At 37.5% G+C, this 13,989-nt stretch overlaps 1 protein-coding gene across 10 annotated transcripts in view; it reads right to left on the minus strand.

Annotated features, from left to right (window-relative positions):
• Window positions 1-13,989, minus strand: part of POGZ (pogo transposable element derived with ZNF domain) — a 58,368-nt gene that overhangs the window by 23,639 nt on the left and 20,740 nt on the right. For 6 of the 10 annotated variants that reach the window (XM_086392653.1, XM_086392662.1, XM_086392661.1 and 3 more), the window contains exons 2-3: window positions 7,139-7,263; window positions 6,006-6,164 (exon numbers count right to left, since the gene is read on the minus strand). In XM_086392653.1, the coding sequence (XP_086248779.1) occupies window positions 6,006-6,164; window positions 7,139-7,262 (283 nt within the window). In that variant the 5' untranslated portion in view covers window position 7,263. The remainder of the gene's footprint in view (window positions 1-6,005; window positions 6,165-7,138; window positions 7,264-13,989) is intronic. The other 4 variants (XM_086392660.1, XM_086392659.1, XM_086392657.1 and 1 more) reach the window with 1 other exon arrangement.

A 13,989-nucleotide genomic window follows, 5' to 3' on the forward strand; every position in this document is an offset into this window, starting at 1 on the left:
TACAACTGATGGACATCTTTAATCTCTTTTAACCTATAGCTTCCCCATCCATCTTTTTATTCTTTCACAATTTATTGTTGGAAAAATATTGACTAAATAAAAATACATATTTTCTATTCACTATTTTAACTGCTAGAGTAAAATAAAATAAATTATCTGAAACTAAAAATTCTTAAGATAAAATCAATGACTAAACATCTCATCTAAATATAGGAAGGGAAGGATGGAAAATTTTTTGCATTTATGTGGAATCAACTAGTATTAGAAAGTCTCAAAAGACAGGCCTTGTTTCCAGGAAATCTATACATAGTCTACTACTATAAAGAACATTAACACATTTTCTGCAAATATTCTCTGATGTTAGGGTCATGTTTGAATTCTGGTGAATTGTTAGGACCTTCCCAAAAATAAAGTGCAAACAAAGAAGGCTTCTAACCATAGACTAGGTTTACAATTCAACTGAAAGCAAAACCAGCATATGGCAAGTCACCCAGAGTAAATATTTATTTAATGAATTCTATAAATTCATTCCAATATAATAATTCCAATTCAAACAAATGAATTGTTTTTAATGATTCCTGCATTCTTATTCTTTCCTAAAAGAAATGCTGACAATTCAGAAGTCTTCCAAAGTTCTATTTCCAGAAAACCAAACAGTCAGTCAGAATCTTGAGGCTTAAAAAAGCCTTTAAAAGAATCATCCAACCAATTCTCTACCTGTAGGTCTGCTCTCAATTAAGTACCACAGCCTTAAACAGATTAAATAATAGAACATCCAACAGCTTCTCTCAAAACACATTCTGTTTATTTTACAAATCTGAAGGTCTTGATTTTTTTCATTAAGTTTATTTACATAGCCTTAAACCTCAGAGATAAGAGGGCTAAATGGAGTAGAAATGGACCAAACAGGAATTGAAAATCATAATTACAGTAAAAAATTTATAACATTAAATTCACATTATTCACAGCTCAGAATTAAGCAGGTCATTTCATTTCATGTTCCTTTCCAATGCATATATACGATCAGCCAGAACTATAGGAATAATTTCTAAATGCTGAGTGATGGATTCTGAAGAATGGCAAAAACAATAGTAAAACATCTTCTGCAATTTTATTCCTAACATTTTCTTAAAAAAGAAAAAAGCCTTACTGAGATGTAATTCACATACCATACATACTGTATCACCCATTTGAAGTGTATGATTTGAAGGCTCTTACGTATATTCACAGATTTTGTGCACTCATCACCACTATTTAATTCCAGATTTCATCATCCCCAAAAGAAACCTTATACCCATTAGCAGTTATTCCCCATTCTACTTCCCCCAGCCCTGGCAACCAACAGTTTTACTTTCTGTTTCTATAGATTCGTCAGTTGTGGGCATTTCATAATAATGGAGTCACACAATACATGGCAGCCTTTTTGTATTTGACTTCTTTCAGTCAGCATGTTTTCCAAGGTTCATTCATGCTGCAGCATGTATCACTGTTCCACTTCTTTCTATGGCCCAATAATGTTCCGTTGTATGAATATACCACATTTTGCTTATTCATTCAACATCTTATGTAGTTTTCACTTCTGGGCTATAATGAATAATGCTGGCATTTCAAGAGTATTTGATAGAAGTCACACAGCTATATATTTTATACAAAAAAGAAAGCTAGACAAACTCAATCTATTAATGTGTGCTTATCTATGCATGAAAGAAATTTTAAGCCTTTATTGTTTTTTTGGCTGTGAGACTTATGGTATCTTAGTTTCCCAACCAGGGATTGAACTCAGGCCCTTGGCAGTAAAAGCTCGGAGTCCTGACTACTGTACCACCAGAGAACTTCCAGAACTGAAGAATTTTTGGAAGAACACACAAGACATATGTAACTGTAGTAACCAGTCTATACCTTTTTTTTTTCTTTAAATCATGAACACGGGTCAACATTTTAATTTGAATGCTAGAGCTTTCTAAAGTAAATAAAATCAATTTTTATATTTCAAAAAAATTTTTGCACATAGGCCACAGGAATCAAAGGTCCATTCAAAGAAATTAAGTCATGTGATGCTCATCTTGGGCCTCGGAATGCTGTGATCAAAGGGAAATTTAGCAAAACTGGTTGCTCATAGCACTGTGACAAGATTATTTTAAGAGAAACACAGGAAAGCAGTATAATGCAGTGGGAAGGCCACACGTTTCGAAGTCTAAATAATTCAAATCCAGTTTAGTCACTTACTATTTGACCTTAAGTATATTATTCAGACTCTCCACACCTTGGTTTCCACATCTGTAAAAAATGAAAAAAATCTCTAGAGGTTCCTCATCTTTATATATATATGAGGGTCACTAATTATATGTTGAAAAAGAATTCTAGGGGTTTTCCATGTAATAAAAATTATTTTTTTGATATCCAAAGATTGACTGGTGAGGCCGTATGTAGAGCAATCTCTTATGGCAACTTGATACTATCAAATTTTAAATGCCTGACCCAGCAATCTTACTTTATATGACAGATATGCTTACATAGTAGGCACAGATATGATGCCTGAGAATGTTCATCGTAACACTGTTTATAATCACAAAAAATGGGATTGTAATAAATGTCCAAAAATATGGGAGGTAAATGGTTATATCCAAAAGTAAGAATACCAGGTTCACTTCTACTGGAAATATAAGATACAACATGTCTAGATGGCCATTTCAGGAAAAATACTGATCAAAATCCTTAAAAACTGTGATAACCTCTGATACAACAATTTGACATTTAGAAATATATTCTCAGAACTAAGGATATGAGAAAAGACAGATGTTTACAAAAACTCTTTGAAAGTAGTAGTACACCCCTTTACAACCTATTGCTAAGGACTGTTAACCAAACAACAGGAAATAATCATCAAAAATGTTACATAAAGATTTATTAAAATCACTACATATTAAGGGGGAAAAGCAATTAGAATCTGTATGGGCTCATTTTTATAAGGAGTGAATCACTTCACATAGCATATAGATGTCCATAAAGTACACATATGGGGACTTCCCTAGTTGACCAGTGGTAAAGTGCCAATGCAGGAGACACAAGTTCAGTCCCTGGTCTGGGAAGACGCCACATGGCAACTAGACCTGTGTGCCACAACTATCGAGCCCGTGCCTCAACCACTAAGCCCTAGGGCCCATGGTCAGAAACAAGACACACTGCTGCAATGAGAAGCCTGTGCACTGCAACTAGAGAGTAACTAGAGAAAGCCCACACAAACCAACAAAGACCATGTGCAGCCCAAAATAAGAAAATAAATGAATTAATTAAAAAGATACATATAAGTACAGAATAAGTTATAATCGGTTATCTCCAGGTAGTAGGATTATAGTTAAAAATTGTTTCATTCCTTTTACTGTCCCCTTTTTCTACAATGCACGTATTAATCTTATAAAATAATTAAAAATAAGTCCTTTATAGCAATGCAGTAATTCTATGAAGATGTTTACTCTAGACATGAATCTTGAGACATAACTTGCCAATAACTCATTTTCAGAATGTAGAAATAGTCATCAGAAAGGAAGCAGGAGGTATGGGAGGAAGGAAACATAATAAAAAATGTTATAATGAAGCTCATGACTGACCTTTGAATAGTAGTTTTAAGTACGCTGTTAAAAATTTGAAAGGGGCCGTTATGAAAATTATCAGACTGTAAGAGAAATGTGTGAGCTCACTAAACAAGGATTTCAAAGTAGATTTTGTCTTTATCAAATGAAGTTAAAGCAAGAAGCTACAGTTAAAGTTTGAATGGAAGGCCTGCCATTGTTGTCCCCCATCTGGTAGTTGCTGTTTACATTCCTATGAAGGAAGCCTTCGTAAGCTTTTTGGCAGGTACGTGGTGAACACTTCAGTTGCACGGTCAAGAAAGGATCCGAGGTCATGGATACTACAGCTGATTTGTCTGTTTTCTTCTGCCTCATCCTGATTTACAAGTAAAATCTAGAAAACCTGCAAAAGTAAGTGTTTGGTGGCTTATCTAGAAATACTACGAAAACAATGCTGTTATTTTTGGTGAAGAATATCAATTTATATAGTTTATTTCAGTGTAAATAAAATGTGAATTTTGTGTAAAGTTCAGGTTGTTTTTTTTTTGGGGGTGGGGATGAAACATATTTTTGTGGTAAATTCTCTTTTCAAAAATATTTATCATCTTCACAATTGAAGACAAGTTTTTTTTTTCTTTCCTTTTTTTGGTATATGGTTTACTACTTTGGGGAATAAAAAAGCCATTTTAATTGTGAAATTATTAAGATTTATCTAACTTTTAAAATATTACATGCTATATGACCCCTGATATAAATTGTTAATGCTTGTATAATTGTTGCTGGCTTTATTGACTATGCCAAAGCCTTTGACTGTGTGGATCACAATAAACTGTGGAAAATTCTAAAAGAGGTGGGAATACCAGACCAGACCACCTGACATGCCTCTTGAGAAACCTATATGCAGGTCAGGAAGCAACAGGTAAAACTGGACATGGAATAACAGACTGGTTCCAAATAGGAAAAGGAGTTATGTCAAGGCTGTATATTGTCACCCTGCTTATTTAACTTATATGCAGAGTACTTCATGAGAAACACTGGGCTGGAAGAAGCACAAGCTGGAATCAAGATTGCCAGGAGAAGTATCAATAACCTCAGATATGCAGATGACACCACCCTTATGGCAGAAAGTGAAGAGGGACTCAAAAGCCTCTTGATGAAAGTGAAAGAGGAGAGTGAAAAAGTTGGCTTAAAGCTCAACATTCAGAAAACAAAGATCATGGCATCCGGTCCCATCACTTCATGGCAAATAGATGGGGAAACAGTGCAAACAGTGTCAGACGTTATTTTGGGGGGCTCCAAAATCACTGCAGATGGTGACTGCAGCCATGAAATTAAAAGACGCTTACTCCTTGGAAGGAACGTTACGACCAACGTAGATAGCATATTCAAAAGCAGAGACATTACTTTGCCAACAAAGGTCCGTCTAGTCAAGGCTATGGTTTTTCCAGTGGTCATGTATGGATGTGAGAGTTGGACTGTGAAGAAAGCTGAGCACCTAAGAATTGATGCTTTTGAACTGTGGTGTTGGAGAAGACTCTTGAGAGTCCCTTGGACTGCAAGGAGATCCAACCAGTCCATCCTAAGGGAGATCAGTCCTGGGTGTTCATTGGAAGGACTGATGCTAAAGCTGAAACTCCAATACTTTGGCCACCTCATGCAAAGAGTTGACTCATTGGAAGACTCTGATGCTGGGAGGGATTGGGGGCAGGAGGAGAAGGGGACGACAGAGGATGAGATGGCTGGATGGCATCACCAATTCGATGGACATGAATTTGAGTAAACTCCGGGAATTGGTGATGGACAGGGAGGCCTGGCGTGCTGCAATTCATGGGGTCGCAAAGAGTCGGACACAACTGAGTGACTGAACTGAACTGAACGTAAATGAATGAATATTGAAAAAAAAAAAGAAAATAGGAAATGAAACAGAAGCCAATACTATGTAACTTCACTAGTCAATCAACTCACTAAAAAAAAAAACACTCTTTCACCATTTCCTTCAGGTAGACAACAACCCTATCCTATTTTCCACACCCAAGAACCAATGACCAAATGAAGCTGTCAAAGAAAATATGGAACAAAACTACCCTGGGAGAATTCTTATCAGACTAGTGGGGCTCTTCTAGTTAAAAACAAACAAACAATCCCGTCCCCTTCATATCTCCTTAACAGGAATTTGGAGGTTACATTTTCTTTCCTAGAAATTATCAGTAAGAAGAAATCAGCTGCCCTCTGACTTGAAACACCAGCATCGACTCAGCACTAACTCAGAAGGAACACCACCACTTACTTCCATATCAGAGAATCAGGACTAAACTCACTCCAACATCAGCAGAACCACATCAGTACCTAAAACTGAAGAGGTACGGCTAATCTTAAGACCTCTTTTAGTCTCTCAACCCTCTAGCCCAGGAAGAATTTCCCAGTAATCCCACTTACCATTGTTGTTGGCAATGAGTGTGACAAGAGTCTTCTTTGTACTGTCGCTGTTCTGTGCCCCGCTGCTACTAACGGTGGTGGATGTAGAGAGATGCCCAGCGACAGAAGCATGGGCAGCGATGGGCACTGGAGCCGAGACAGGCTGCTGGCTCACAGAAACTGCGGGGAAGGGGAGGCACAGTCACTTGGAGACAGGGACAGATGACACTGAAGGACACTCTTCTAATCTTTCATCTTATTGCAGGTCTCTGTAACCATAAAGTTTCCTGCTTTATTCGTAAATCTGACTGGTTATCTGATTTCTCCTCCTGTGTGTCCCTCACACCACAAATTAGACACAATGCCTTCTTTTTTGTCTCCGATTTCCTGGTGAATTAAGTTAAATTACAAGCTCACCGAACCAGATTTCACTATTTTGCTTATAGAGCACAAGCAAACCTCTAGAACTCAAAAGACTTATTATCACCACTACTGGTATTCATAACCATGCAAGAGTAAGCTGTCCACAAGACCACGAACTGTCCTGTTTCAAACCAATGCCATCTTCAGTTCTCAAGGCAAGAAAGATAAAAAAAATAAATAAAAAAAAAGAGCAACAGATACAATTCAGGGGAAAAAGAACTACCACCCACTTTATGAATTTAGGGCAATCTAGAATTTGACCCTGCAACCGCACCTTTTTGAAAGAGAAACTACAAGCCTAAGTTTGTAAACTGTCCCTGAAGGCAGACACGAAGCAAATTCTGCTCAGCTCACAAAGGAAACCAAGTTCAAATAAAACAAACAAAAAAGCCCTCAAGACTACGGGAACCTGTTTTTCACTGGGTATATAAATGAACACTAACACACACCGCTTGTTCACACATCATTTGGTAAGAGAACTGCTTATGTGTTTGATAAATATTGGTGAACTCAACTCTCAATGTTTTTAATTTATTAAATATAGTGTTTCTAGCTTTGTGTATAAGGAAAACCAAAGCACTTACAGACCAGAGAACAGGAAAAGGTAGTACCAGTGCCACAGAAAAGCAACCCTGAATTCTTAAAAGTCTTGCACCCCATACTTTCTTAACAAAAATGCCATTCAATCCAGTCAATATAACAACAATCTAAGATCAAAGAGTTTTTGTTACCTGTAGTAGTTTTATCCACTGAATTATAGTCCTCAACTACAGAATCCTCAATGACATCACTGATTTTCTGCCATGGCTCCAACTCCTCCTCCTCACATTCCATAAACAGGTCGGTGTCCGCCATGCTACAAGAAAAAAAGATTAAATTAAGATACTGACCTCACAATGGGAGAAATAGTTTTATACAAAATATAGAATCAGACTCTGAAGCTATTGGTAACCTACACCATTGTGCTTCCTCTACCATTTCCCCTAACCTCCTCCAGTTCCAAGGTTCCAGAATTATAACTTTTATTCCTAAAAAAAATTAGTGTGGAAGACTCCACAGCAAATTATTTAATAATTACAGGTGAAAAAATTTAAGCTATAATACTCAGGGCTGGGATTAGGGTAAGGTGAACTTTGTAAGTGGAGAGTCAGACCTTTTTTATTTACAATTACTACTTGGCTCATTATGAATTTTTTTGCACAAATATTGAGTTTTTAAAAATCATACATTTGCCATTTGAGGAAAGCATCCTAGGAACTTGTTTGGAAAACCAAGAACTTTTGAAGAAAGCACTAACCATTCTGTGTCTAGACTGCTGTTCTACTAATCCTGGACTTGAGGTACAACATTTCCAGCCTCCAGCCAACTCTGCTTGCTTCAGACTGGCCCCCACAATCCTAACTGGCAAGAGCCAGTTCCTTAGTATCATCCTGTTGCTACTGCTCTGAATTCAGTGCTGTTTGCGTACTGACAGACTCCTTGGCTTGTCACATGTCTGAAGTCAAGGGGAGGTTCTGTCAGCAACCAAGGACCTCTCTGCTCAGTCCTGAATAGAACTTCCTCCAAGTACGTGGCTGATCCCTGAATTTGTGCTACCAAATCCATGTGGTGGTTGTTTAATCACTAAGCTGCGTCCAATTTTGCGACCCCATGGACTGTAGCCCACCAGGCTCCTCTGTCCATGGGATTTCCAAGGCAAGAATACTGGAGTGGGTTGCCATTTCCTTCTCCAGGGGATCTTCCTGACCCAGGGATCGAATCCCAGTCTCTTGCATTTAGCAGGCAGATTCTTTACCACTGAGCCACCAGGGGCGTCTGTATCTATCTAATATCTATAAATATATTTAAAGGTATTTATAAAATATAAATATAGCAAATCTATAAAGGTATATAATTATACCATTCCCTAGATTTTTCTCTAATTGTTTAATATATTGTACAATTTTAAACACACTGCATCCTTAAAGTTGTCTGCCCATTTACCTTTATTTCAAAAGTCTGAACAAAGGCCCAGGATATACTTAAGTTCTGTGGTGAAATTTAAATGTAAATAAAATAAAAATAATAGCATAAAAATGATATATAAAATACTATTTATCTTGATTACTGAGCCTTTTTGTACTCAAGAGCCATATTCTAATTTCAACCTCTATGCACGTGTGTGTGCTCAGTACTTGACCCTTTGCGACCCCATGAATTGGGCACCACCTGGGAATTCCAACCTTGAACTCCACCAAGATTTTGGGAGTCAGCCTTTAATTTGAAAACACTGCTTGAACTACATTCTTCTTTTAAAAATAAAGCCTACCTATTTGCAATGCAAATTAACAGCTATTATTATGATGATGCCCTCCAATATTAGTTGAATAAAGGTTAGTTTCTTTGCTTTGGAATGGGAGTAGCACCACTGCCCAATATTCAAACAAAGCTTTGACTGCAAGAGCTCTCAGTGCCTCCGAATCTCAGAATTTTTTCCACCACACCCCTAAGGCAAAACAAACAAAACAACCAATTTAACCATTGTGTTATAGGGCCATACAATTTGATAGTTTGCAAGATGCCCAACAGATGGCGTTGTCTACTTGAAAATTTAAAATATTCCATAGCTAGTCAAGGGCCCATTTTAACAGGTAAAGTGCTTTACCTGATTCTAAGTGGTCTCTAATATTCTAATTATTTCTGTTTTCTCAAATCAAAACCATAAAGGAGAGATGCTATGAGTAAGGTAAGAAAAAGCTCTAAGGTATCAACTTTAACTTCCTTGTCATTTAGTTGCTAAGTCGCGTCTTGACTCTTTTGAGATTCCATGGACTGCAGCCCACCAGGCTCCTCTATCTGTGGGATTTCCCAGACAAGAATGCTGGAAGGGGTTGCCATTTCCTTCTCCAGTAAATTTTCTTAGTTTTTCATTTAATTTACATATACAAAAGACAATGCTAGCCAGAAACTGAATTAAAAAGAAGCCAAATCCGTATCAAAGGAGTTCTTTGAGTTAAGACTACACAACACACTTTTGTATTTTCCAGTCTAGTTCCACTGAAAGAGATAATATTCTAAACAACTTTTTTCTAACTACTTAGTTTTACACTACTGTTCTTTGCTGTATAACTTAAGAGTCCAAAGCCAAGAGATAATTCATGCATACTATAAAGCATCCATCAGAATGAATATAAACTGTAGATAAATGTTTTTTAAGGACTTTCTTTCAGCTCTGACCAGCTGCAAGCAAAATCTTCATACTTATGCTGAGGAATCGGTAGAAAACTTTCTATGGGAATAAGCAGAACTATCTGAATGCAAATTGTGGCTTTTCAGTGTCATGAATATGGACAATATGAATAATACCATATTCAAAGGCTAGTCTTTTACCTCAACTACTTATAGCATCTTAAGAGACTTGAGTTCAGGTTTTGTCAAACAATGAAGATTAATAAAAACAACGAAAGTTTCCTCCACCTCACAGTCCAATTATGTTATTTCCACCATGAAGAAGGTATTCTAAGAAACAAAGAGTGGAAAAGGCAGCTGTGGAAAGATGGGAAGAGGACATTTATATCCTAATTACTTTTTACCAAGTGAGAAAAAATAACTCCCCAGGGTATATGCTCTGCCAAGACAACCAATGTAAATTAAAGGGTTCAAGATAAAAAGTTCAACTCAGAATATATTTTTCAAGATTTTTACAATGTGAAAGATGGAGTTAACCAACAAGGTGTATCAACTCAGAAAAATAATAAATCTGCTGACTGAACATATTTTATGACTTACACCCAAAACATCTCAGAAAGACACTGAAATCAAGTTTTTCAAACAGTTCTCAATTCTGATCTAGACTCTGTATCTGAGAATGGGATCATTCCTTTCATTTCACCATCTATAGATCAGGGTCAAAAAATTAACTCTGCTGAAAAGATGGGCCATGCCAAAATAGATATCAACCTGAATTAAATTCCTTGTAAATTTTAAAAATGAAAAATGCAAATTTAGTACCCTTCTGTAGTTTTACAGCTATCAAAAAGGAATTTTCATTAATACAATGAAGTGCTATATTTAATATCTCCACCAAGATGCTCAAGAAACACGATGTTTCTCTGATCCATGAGAACACAGTCAAGTGATCTATGGTATACAAAGTTATCTTTCAACTATTTTTGAACAAAGACAAGAATTACTACATATGTAGTATTAAAATGTATAAATCTTTCCAAACGATCAGTCTACTAGTGTTTAACTTCTCTCCACACTAAACCTTCAACTTAATTTCTCACAAGGAAAAAAAAAATTTATAAATTTTCCCTATTATTTTGCTATAAAGGATAAATGTACTCATAGGCTTGGCATATATTTCACACTAAAAAACAGAGTTATGTTCAAGTTGAAACATTTTCATTTCTCCTGAAAAAGTGCCAGGTAAAAATGTGAATTTAGGAAATTAAAGGCCAGCATGTAGGGAACACCATGCTCCATCAAAAGGAAAACCTGGACAGGCAGTAAATTTGAGGATCACACTGTAGCCAAGTAAAGGGGCAAACCCCCATCATATTTCAACTATGAATCTCTGAATCACTACTCTAGGGATTCCTTTTCTGCTGTTCTTCAAATAAGATATAAACTTTAATTATATACAAGAGTAGGGAACTCACTGGCAGTCCACTGGGTGAGGACTCTGCTTCGACTATAGGGGGCCCAGGCTGGATCCTTGATTGGGGCAAACACACACACACACACACACACACACACACACACACACACACACACACACAAGTAGACATATATCCATAACCCAGGTTTAAACATTATCAACCAGGCTTTCCTGGTGGTCCAGTGGTTAAGAATCCACCTTGCTATGCTGGGACACTGGTTCAATTCCTGGTCCAGGAAGATCCTGCATGCCCCGAAGCAACTAAGCCCATGAGCCATAACTAGCTGCTCCCACACTCCACAACAAAACAAGCTACCACAATGAGAAGTCTGCACACTGCAACTAGGGAGTAGCCCCTGCTCGCTGCAACTACAGAAAACCTGTGCACAGCAAAGAATACCCAGCACAGCCCCAAAATAATTTTTTAAAGTATCAACCAACCTATTTCATGCATGCCCTCTTTCCTTCATATTATTTTGAAACTAATTCCTAATATCCCATTCCTAAATATTTTGTGTGTTGTATGCTCTCAGTCATGTCTAACTCTTTTTGACTGTAGCCGTGCTCTGTCCATGGAATTTTCCAGGCAAGAATACTGGAATGGGTTGCCATTTCCTACTCAAGGGAATCTTCTTGACCCAAGGATTGAGCCTGTGTCTCCAGCACTGGCACATGGATTCTTTACCACTGCGCCACCTGAAATATATTATGTATCTCTAAAAGGTAAGGACTTGAAAGATCATGTATTAAAAAAAAAAAAAAAATCACAGAGAATTCCTTGGCAGTCCAGTGATTAGGATCTGGGGCTTTCACTACCATGGCAGGATTTGATCCTTGGCTGGGGAACTAAAATCCCGCAAGCCCCTCAGCTAAGTTAAAAATTAATCAAATAAACAAGTCATAGTACCATTAACATGCCTGAAAGATTTATAGTCTCAATATCAAATGTACAGGCAACACTGAAATCTCAAATCCTCTCAAATACTGTAATTTTTTTTTTAAAGATTTATTTATTTTTGGCCACACCGGGCCTTCACTCCTGCACGTGGGCTTCTCTAGCTGAGCTGAGCAGGGGCTACTCTTGGCTGCAGTGTGTGCTTCTCACTGCGATGGCTTCTCTCGTCCACGAGCACGGCCCCACGGTGCGTGCGCTCAGCAGTTGCGTTACATGGGTTTAGTTGCTCTTTGGCATGTGGGATCATCCTGGATCAGGGATCGAACACCCCTGAACTGGCAGGCAGATTCTTGACCCCTGGGGAAGCCTCTCAAATACTGTTATTGGAGTATGATTTACAATATTGTATTAGTTTCCAGTGTACAGCAAAAGGATTCAGTTACACACGTTCTTATATCCATTCTTTTTCAGGTTCTTTTCCCATATTGGTTATTACAGAATACTGAGTACAGTTTGCTGTGCTAAACAGCAGGTCCTTGTTGATTATCGATTTTATACACAGTAATGTGTATATGTTAACCCCAATTTATCTCCTAATTTATCCCTCCCTCCACCTTTCCCCTTTGGTAACCATACATTTGCTTTTTTCTCTTTATTTGGTTGCTCTGCACCTTCATTGCTGCGTGCTCACTTTGCTAGCTGTGGAGAGGAGGGGCTACTCTCTGATTTAGGTGCGCAGGCTTCTCATTGTGGCGGCTTCTCTTGTTGCGGAAGACAGGCTCATGGAACCCAATGGCTCAGTAATTGTGGGGCACAGGCTTAGTTTTTCTGTGACACGTGGAATCTTCTCAAACCAGGGATCAAACCGGTGTCCTCTGCATTGGCAGGTGGATTCTTACCCACTGTACCACCAAAGAAATTCAAAAATTTGTTTTTGAAGTCTGTGAGCCTGTTTCTGTTTTGTAAAATAAGTTCATTTGTATCCTTTTTTAAGATTCCAGGTATAAGCCATATTCTGTATCTGTCTTTCTCTGTCTGACTTCACTCAGTATTATAACCTTCAGGTCTATGCATGTTGCAGCAAATGGCATTATTTCATTCCTTTTTATGGTTGAGTAGTATTCCATTGTATACATGTGTCACATCTTATTTACTTCTCTGTTGATAAGACATTTAGGTTGCTTCCATGTCTTCATTAAACATATTTCTTAAAGTTTGCTTTGATTTGGAGTCAAATAAGGTCTACATATTATGATTATTTGATAGATTTCTTAGGTCTCTTAATTTCTAGATCTTGATAAGCTGGATCTACAGGCATGATTAGATACAGGTTTAACATTCCCCTCTCCCCCAACAAGACTACTCTTAAGGGCAGTATTTTGTTCCATCAGGAATCCTCCCATCCAGGCTCAATGCCTAGATATAGTCAGTCTAAATCTATAATTTCCTTTTCATTTGTTAACTGAAACACTCTGATTTAAAAAAACAAAAACATATCTACCATCTGGTCACCCAGTGGTGCAGTTCAGATAGAAGTCTTGATTCTCTCCACCTTGCTTCTCTTTATTTACCAGTTTTCAAAATAATAATCTGTTTCACTAGCATTTCTTCAAAGTGACCAATAAGCTTGTTCTTAAACTATCATTATATCACAGTATAATCATTTGATATGCTTTGATCCACAGCAGTTAACCTTATTGATATTCAAAGTGTCCCATTTTGCTCACTGGAACTTCTCGGTCAACTCCTGAGTTCTTGTGACACCGTGCTTAGTAGTGTTTGGTAAAATTCTGGCTCTGGGATAAATAAAAAGTTCCAGGCTCATCTCCTGCATTCCTGCCCCATATCAAGAATCATCCATTTCCCAAGGAATCTTGATTCCTTCTGTTACAGAATGATACTCCAGGATCACAGTCTAGATGCTAGGGGTTTCTCTGCTCATTGTAAACATGAAATTATTTCCACATTAATCCCCAACTCTTAGTCAGCTACCTTCTATTTGCTTCTGTGTCATTTGGGGGAAAAAAAAAAATTTTCACATCTAC

This window comes from Bos grunniens, chromosome 3 (genome assembly GCF_055505025.1).
Source record: "Bos grunniens cultivar Pamir isolate PY7600 chromosome 3, Bosgru_T2T1.0, whole genome shotgun sequence".
In the NCBI taxonomy this organism is placed as follows: domain Eukaryota; kingdom Metazoa; phylum Chordata; class Mammalia; order Artiodactyla; family Bovidae; genus Bos; species Bos grunniens.